General features: G+C 23.2%; 1 protein-coding gene across 5 annotated transcripts; it reads left to right on the top strand.

Annotated features, from left to right (window-relative positions):
* The first annotated feature begins 184 nt into the window (after nucleotides 1-184).
* On the top strand, nucleotides 185-7643 carry LOC107066650 (uncharacterized). 5 transcript variants are annotated; one of them, XM_015321473.2, is made up of 10 exons: nucleotides 185-333; nucleotides 750-929; nucleotides 1013-1108; nucleotides 1179-1434; nucleotides 1677-1727; nucleotides 1820-1937; nucleotides 2028-2172; nucleotides 2262-2349; nucleotides 2458-2830; nucleotides 2916-7643. In XM_015321473.2, the coding sequence occupies exons 3-10, from the start codon at nucleotides 1039-1041 to the stop codon at nucleotides 4404-4406; spliced, it is 2592 nt and encodes an 863-aa protein (XP_015176959.1). In that variant the 5' UTR covers nucleotides 185-333; nucleotides 750-929; nucleotides 1013-1038; the 3' UTR covers nucleotides 4407-7643. The 5 variants fall into 5 exon arrangements, with proteins under 5 accessions (XP_015176959.1, XP_015176961.1, XP_015176962.1 ...); XM_015321475.2 differs by having other exon boundaries at nucleotides 1188-1434; XM_015321476.2 differs by lacking the exon at nucleotides 1677-1727.
* Nucleotides 7644-8516: the final 873 nt, after the last annotated feature.

Consider the following 8516-nt stretch of genomic DNA (forward strand, 5'->3'; position numbering starts at 1 on the left):
CGGCCGTTTTTATCGTTTTTATGAAAAGGTCATCAACTTTGAAAAAGTTGGAACTTGGACACTTTTTCCACATTTTGAAAATCTCGTCCGAGAAATTGTCGGATTTCAAATTTTCCCGGGGCGTACGATAATTTTTTGCCGCGTACGATAATTTTACGCCCCTGTGTCGATCAGACGAACTAAAGTCTCTGGGATCACTGCATCTTCGTATAAACTTTAGTTTCACAGTATTCCGCTGTGAAATAAGCGTGAATGGGTATATTTGATTGATTTAAAGAAAAATTCAACCACATGGATATATAAGATATTTGTTATTAATTACTACAAATATAAGTAAGTGGATAAATATTTACGTATTATTATTATTGTTATTTCGTTAAGATTTATCACAATTAAATTATTTAATTCACTTCATTTCGTAAGATAACCTGTAATAACAACAAAATTTATGATATGGTTGACTTACTTCTATTAATCGATTATGATACAGAAAAGTGTATAAAATAAATTATTGAAAAAATAAACATAAAATAAAAGAATGTTAGTCTTATTTATAAATCATCATTAATAAATTTATTTATTAAATATGTAAATAATTAGTATCCTTTCTACCATCACACATAATTGTTATTATCACATTATTACTATCTTAATCTATTTACTACTTGTTTTTTTTTCTTGTAATCATTATTTATCTATTGTATATTTTTGATAAAAATATAAATTAATATTTTCTTGTTTTATTCCAGAAAAGAGAACTTTTAAGACATTAAAAATTACGTACCTTAAAGTGTGATTCTTCGGATACTACAGCATGAAGATTTTGCAATCGCTGAAAGAAATTTCATTGATTGTAATTTTCAAAAAGACTAAATTTCAATTTAAATGCATAATGCATTACGTATTATTTACGTGAAATAAAATTTTGTGTATGCATAAAAAAATTAATATGCTTTATTTTATTATTTTGTTTATATTTATCATAATTACTTTTTACCTATTTATTTTTTAGAAATTTTTAATTATAATTTTTATAAAATGGCGCAGCTAATCCAAGATACAAATATTACCAGCTCTGTAGCATTTTCTAAATCCTTACAAAATGATGGTATGTAAATAGATAATAATTTTCTCTTATATTTGAATTATTATAGCATATTTTCAAATTATAACTTTAGCAATTTCAGATAACGCATTGGATGATAAAGGGCAACTGTACGAGAAGGAAGAGAACGATGTTATTTTAATACACGAAAGCTGCAATAGAAAATTGGGAATTAGCAAGAATACCGAAGTACCAAATAATAAATTACATAGTACTAAATCGTTCCATAAAATATTCTCACGACTTGTTACATTTAATGAAAAAATGCATTCATCTATCGGAAAGAAAAACTTTCAATTTCTGGAACAATTGCTTTCCATCTATATCAAGTAAGGCTTTTTATAATAATTAAGATATTAACACATTATCGACAAACGTGGGAAATCTTTTCATTTTGCTATACATATTTCTGCACAAGCAATGACAAAGATTTTCCATTTTATTTAGCGCCAAACACATTGCATTTTATATTGTTTAACATATTTGCTACCAGTGTCACATTCCTGTTATATGTAATTTCCATTAAGAACTTAAGTTTTTGATGTTAATCTATGTTACAAATAATTTCTAGACTATGGTTGAAATCTCTTCTCCGTAACATGGTAGCAGAATTTTGTTTACGGTAAACTGTAAATAATCAGGCAGATATTGTGTAACATATATACTGCGTCGATTAAAAATATATATAATAAAGATAGTTTTTTCTTTTTTTAGCAATATTTTAAAATCCATGGAAACGAATTACATTATGACATATGAAGTTATTAAATTGAAAAAGCATATGAGTAATACGTTAACATTTTTTCATTTTTATTGGCATGAAATTAAGGAGGTATAATATTTATTGTTAAATGTATTTTTAAAAAAATATATATTTAAGAATAATTATAACACGCACATAAACAATTTATTTTTTATTTAGCATATAAAGGATCATAACTGTTATTTAAACAAATTATCAGTATTATTGGCCATATATGTTGATACAGAATTGAAAACTTCTAAATGTAGTAAAGATCCTTCTAAGATAGCTGCTAAACTTTTCAATGTGTTATGTATATATTTAAGTAAGTTAAAAATGAAAAAAAAACAGAAAGAAATTAAATATTTAATTATATCATATTTTTTTAATAATATGTAATCATATTAATTTCAGATCAATCAAGAGAGCATATATTTAAGGTATTACTAAGAATTAAATTAATTACTAAAAGATATGCACAGATTTGTGATTATATATTCTCGTACGTATATTTAATTTTATTTATTAAAAATAAAATACATTTTTGTTTTTTTTTCTACAAGAAAATTATAGTCGATATCATTTGATTATTTGTAATTCTATTTTACAGTAAAAGTTTTAATAATTTAAAAAAAAATAGAGAATCTATGACAGGGGTCAAATATATCAGATATTTATTTACCTTGAAGCTTTGGAGACAAATAAAAAAAGATTCGGAGGAAGCGAAAAAAATAGATGAATTAGCCGCAGCTTTATTAGGATCACATATGCCAAAGATGCATGTAGACTTATTGAAACTTGTACCTAAATTCCCTCCTAACTGTACAAGTGAAACCTTATGGTTGATGCAACCGAACTTATTTGATCTAAAACAAGCATGCAATGATTTCCTGATACTCACGGAAAACATGGAAACGTCTGAATGTGTTCTATTGCCTTCCACAATAAATACTACAAAAGTGCACAATTATACAAATTCAGAGGTAAATTTTCTCAAAATTCTTACACTTATATATATATATATCATTAGAATTTGTGTTGTATTAAATATTTTATTTAAATGTTTAGATAAATATGAATACTAACAAGGATAAAGAAACGCACTCCTTGAGTTGTAATAAATCTGATATAAATCCGAAAACAGATTTAGATGACAATAAATTGAAAGATAATTCCAAAAAAGATAATAATTCGATGCCAAATATAAAGCCAGGAGAGATGATAGTTATTAATTTTTGTAAAGACAACGAACAATCGCAAAATTCTCTTAAATCATTGATCGATCGTGATAGTTTTTGTAATTCGTTAAATTTAAACGAACGAATAATAAATTCTTGCATGATTAAAAAATGTGTAGACGAAAACAGTTTAAACGCCGAATTGTGTAGTGAAAAACCATCTGTGAATATTTTAGATTCGTATATACAAAGAAACAAAAATGAACAGTTCGTTAATCAAAATAAATCAATCGATAGATGTATAGATACAGTTGCATTTGGTTTAAATGCAAACGCGAAAGAAGATTATGATTATTTTTCATTGGATGATAATGGTTCTACATCAATATATAAAAATATTTCATCTTCGTATTCGTCATCATTAGTTATAAACTCTGATTGCGAATTCAATGATATGAAAATGGAACAAGTTTTTGATTTCCAAGAAGCAGATACATTAAAAGAAAGTAGTTTAACAATGTATACAACAAATCATACTTTATTAGACAAAGTCTGTATTTCCAAAGATGTACCTTTAAGTGATTTGCCGGTACAAATGGAAGACTTAGTGCCATCATATAATTGCATGTCAACGTCTTCATTGCAATTAGACTTGGAATTACTACCACCAGGAAAGTTAATAGAAATACCTAATTTATCATTATCTTTCAATCAATACGATTTAGTATCAAATAATCCGATTGCTTTAGATTCACAATCTATATTTACCGAGAATGATAATTTGAATATACATCAATTTTTAAATAGATTACAATCGGTTGACCCTCTTGAAAGAATACAACAAAATATAAAAATATCTTCCGATTATGATCAATTATATGCAGATCAGGATATAATAGAAGATATTAATAATTTTTCGAAACAAGAATCAATGGATTTAAATAAAATTTTACCACTGAAAAAACGTATATCAAATAGGTATTCTGTAATTAAAAAAGAAGATATATCAAGTGATTCCAATCTCTTGTATAAAGTAGAATCGGAAGGAAATATCACAAAGTCTGATCCTCAAGTTGCCAAAATACTTCTTGCCCAAGATGAATCCTCGAAAGAAACTTCAACGAAGATCTCTATAAGACCAAATATCAGAAAACTCGATATAACATCATATAACGAAGAAACATCAGTTAAGAGAAGAAAAGTTACGTCTCAACTTCTACCTCTAGATGCAAGTAGAGTTTTGTATTCAACAAATACACACAGTCAGAGTAAAGATTTACTTTCCGAAAAGAAAGGTAATTTGATATTACAAATAATTAAAGTTTTGAAACTAATATCATTTTTATATTGTGTTAAATACTTTACAATAATATATACATAACTATTGATATTTCGATGACCTTTACTCAATACTTTTTAACGCAGAATAAAAAAAGGAATCGAATAGTGTAAACAAAAATATAAAGTTCCATTTAAAAAAAAGTGCAACTGCAGTGCATTTTCAAAAAAAAATAAGGTCATAGAAAGTTAACATTTGTTGTGTCATATAATTTTTTCCTTTATGATTTTTTTCTATTGTTACTTAAAAAAAAGTTATTATCTGTCTCCGTTACAAGAATCACCCTGTATATACATTTCGTTATTTATGTTGTTGCTAATTCAAATTAATATGCTTTGTTATAAATCTTTTTATTGAAAAATGATACTATTAATTTTAAATAAATATAATTTTATGTAAATTGATATTAATAGCCTTAAAAAAAGAAGATTAATATTTACTATTATATAGAAATGTAATAATATGTACATGAGTATTTATATATAAAGTATAATTATGTGATATCAACGCCAGAAGATGTCTACAGTGAAGATCTATTATTACAAAATACTAATTAAAGTAAGACAAGGAATTTATGTATGAAAAAAAAAACTTTTAAATTTAAATCCATGGACATTATATATATTTTTTCTTTTATTAAATTGCTATTAATTTTCAAAATTATAATATATAAGATACAGTATATAATAAAGTTAATGAGATATTGGAATTAAAATTATATCGTTTGGTAAAGATTTAGCAAAAGTTTATCTTGAATTTTTAAGAATTACTTTGTTTAAAAACAAAATTTTTATTATATATTTTTTACATCCTAGAAGAACAAATAATATCGACGTATCGTTTTTAAAATTTTCAAAATAATGTTAATATTTTAGTAAAGTAAGTAAATATATTTATATTTATTCATTTTTATTCATTTTTCAGTATGATGAAATCAGTAGTCAAAGTATGTGTACCGTACCATCGAAGTACAGTTAAAATATATCTTGCAACATATTATGTAGAAACTTTTATTACCGCCAAAGAAGCAAGATATTTGCATTGAAGATCTAACGGATGGATGAAATCTACACAAATCCTGTTAATAAGGTATATATAACAAATTTAACAAATTAATAAATATCTTTATGGATATGTCAATAATATTTAGTTGAATGAATGTTAAACTGAAAATTAGTAATTAAGTTTGTAAGTAAACCATCTACTATAGCATAGGTATAGTAACAATAGTTATTCTCTTTCAATTTTTTGATTATTTGATCGCGAAATTATTGAATCCTAATATATATATAAACATATTTTGTATGTTATCTTAATATTAAAAAGATAAAGTATTGTATAAATAGTTCATATGATTGTATAATGAAGAATATTTAACAAATATTTGTTCTTCTAATCTTTATTTTCTTACTTTTAGTTACAAACCTATAATGAAATATGTACAAAAAAATCAAATTTTTATTACCTTACTATAAGTTAATTATTTGGACAACTCTGATTCTAAAATAATATTATTGAGAAGCATAAAAATATTTTAATAATATAACAAAAACTTGCATTCGATTTTAACTAAATAATAATGAACAAACGTACATTAATTTTATTTTTAAATCTACAGCATATTAGTCTTATTATTAGCATATATTTGCTTAGAATATTTAATGAAGTATAATAATGCGAGTAAAAGTATATGAGAGTAAGGGCATGATGATCTCTTTAGCACTAGTCAAAAGTGCTATTTCATTCGAAGAACAGTTAGAATTATTATTCCTTAAATATTCATACATAGATAATATACAGTGAATAATCAGTTAATGAATAGTTTAGGCTATGGACAAGTTGAATAATAAATGTTTTCACGAAAGATTTTTATGTTCGGATAATAAACACTTTATAGGATTAATATAAGAAGAATCGACATTGTATGTAAGATTTATAGGACCATATTTCATCATCTTTGAATGGCTTATATTCATTAACCGATTATCGATTGTAATATTGTATAAAAAATAAAATTTCAAATTATAATTAATGATTTTTTTTAGAAAGAAATTAATTATAATAATACTTTGTCTTATAATTAGTTTAGCTAGAAGAAACTGTAACTGCTCTCTTTGCTCTTGTTATTCTTATTATATAGTAATGTTAAGTCTTAGCAGGTTGCAATAAAAGAAACAGGGTATATTTTTATTTAAATTCACTCAGTGTTATTTAAGTATTACATGTATAACACATTCCATGTATTTTAAAATTCTTAGGAATATTAGGATGAGGATAGCAAAGATATTGTTTTTTGAGTATTGGAATAATCTGTAATTTATTACTGAAACAATGCGATGTTTTTTTTATTATTTAAATATATTTTACAAATCATTGACAGTTACTTACAAATCAGTGTTACGCTTACTTTGACAAGTATAAAATGCTTAGTTTCATTTATAGTTAAACTAGTAAAAGACTGATTTTTAAAAAGTGTCATATTTAAGCAGATGTGCTTAAAATCTAATTTCTCCATTTTATTATCTTTGTTTTCAATTATGATAAAATATACATTAATTTTTTGAATTTCATAATAATAAGTTCCTTAATTTTTTTAGATTTCATATATAACAGACTGATTTATACTTCATATTTATTTGATTATTATTTATAATTTTGTGTCAAAAGATATACAGAGATCTTCGAAGAATGTCCAATTTTGATATTTTTTTTTATACAATTTCACTTATATTTTAATATAATCTTTATTGTTTTGTTTGTTAAAGAATGTTTTTACATCTATGTATACATAACAAATTGAAATGCATTAATAAAGTATTTTTTAAAATATCTTTTTTATAAAATACAATTTAAGAATTAAGAATTATATGCTCAATCATAGTTTAAAAAAAGAAGCAAAATTACATTCAAATAAAAACACATTTTTAATTATATTTAGCTATTATAAAATAAATAAAATAAATAGATAAATGTGTACGTATAATTGTAGATAAAAATAATGCAAGTACATTTATTTAAAATAATTTATATAATTATGTCAAATAATATTAGAATTATTTAAAAAAAAACTTACGAAAGAAGCATATTTAGTTGCTTGCAATCTTATTTTTCAATTACTATAAATTTCTAATACATAGGTATTGATTATGAAACTGTTTATTATTAACATATTTCATTTTTTTAAGCGTAACAAATGTTGCATTATATGCGTTTTTTTTTCACGATATAAGACAGAGATTGAATCGAAAGAAAATAAAGGAAAAGTTGTATGAAATGAAATTATTGTACATTATATATACATCCTAATTTGATTAAACAAAAGAATTTTCATTTCCTCTATAATAATAAAAAGTCTTTATATATTTACAGACAAATTTGATTTGATAGTTAATTCTACTTATTTATCTGTTTTCATCTATTTACTGTTATCAATCACAATTTAACAGAGAGTTCACCTTTTAAAAAACTTTATTTAAACAGTATCATAATATCATAATAAAAAAAATAATAATAATAATAATAATAATAATAATAATAATAATAATAATAATAATAATAATAAATAGCCATATTAATCTAAATTAAAACGCACTATAAAAACACTCAGTCCACAAAGATTATTTTACAATAAATAAAGATCGTGCTTTCCTTTTTTCATTATTATAAAAATCATTCATATACATATTATACAAATTGAATATTACTATTTAAGACTGAGTTTTATACTTGTTAAAACGATGATAATGTAAATGTAATGTCTTTTTTTAACAATTGCCAAATAAAGTTAACGTAATATAAATTTCTAATAAAGTAATAAACTACTTTTAAATATACAAGAGAAAATGATCCTGTTTTATTCGGTAATTTGTATATCAATAAACATTTTTATAAATTTTTACCATTTAAGAAATAAATTAATAAATTAGTATATATTAGTAAATTATATACACAGGTATGAAATGGTTTAAACTCATATTAAATATAATTAATACTATCAGACTTATTTCTTCGTAATATTATAAATAATACAAATATGAACATATACGTGGAAGTTGTTAAAATTATATCTTTTGTTAACGGAAATTGGAAACACTAAATATTCAGACTTTTCTCACAAATCAACAAAAAGAATGTATTTTAAAAAGAAAAAAA

Source organism: Polistes dominula, unplaced genomic scaffold (genome assembly GCF_049000335.1).
Source record: "Polistes dominula isolate Pdom_NZ unplaced genomic scaffold, Pdom_raw_medaka contig_24, whole genome shotgun sequence".
In the NCBI taxonomy this organism is placed as follows: domain Eukaryota; kingdom Metazoa; phylum Arthropoda; class Insecta; order Hymenoptera; family Vespidae; genus Polistes; species Polistes dominula.

Excerpts from the sequence above, each read along its gene's own strand:
- LOC107066650 (XM_015321473.2), top strand. The coding sequence starts at position 1,039 with ATGGCGCAGCTAATCCAAGATACAAATATTACCAGCTCTGTAGCATTT. Across the intron at positions 1,938-2,027 it reads ATTGGCATGAAATTAAGGAG|CATATAAAGGATCATAACTG; the intron begins GTATAATATTTA and ends TTTTTTATTTAG. Across the intron at positions 2,173-2,261 it reads TGTGTTATGTATATATTTAA|ATCAATCAAGAGAGCATATA; the intron begins GTAAGTTAAAAA and ends TATTAATTTCAG.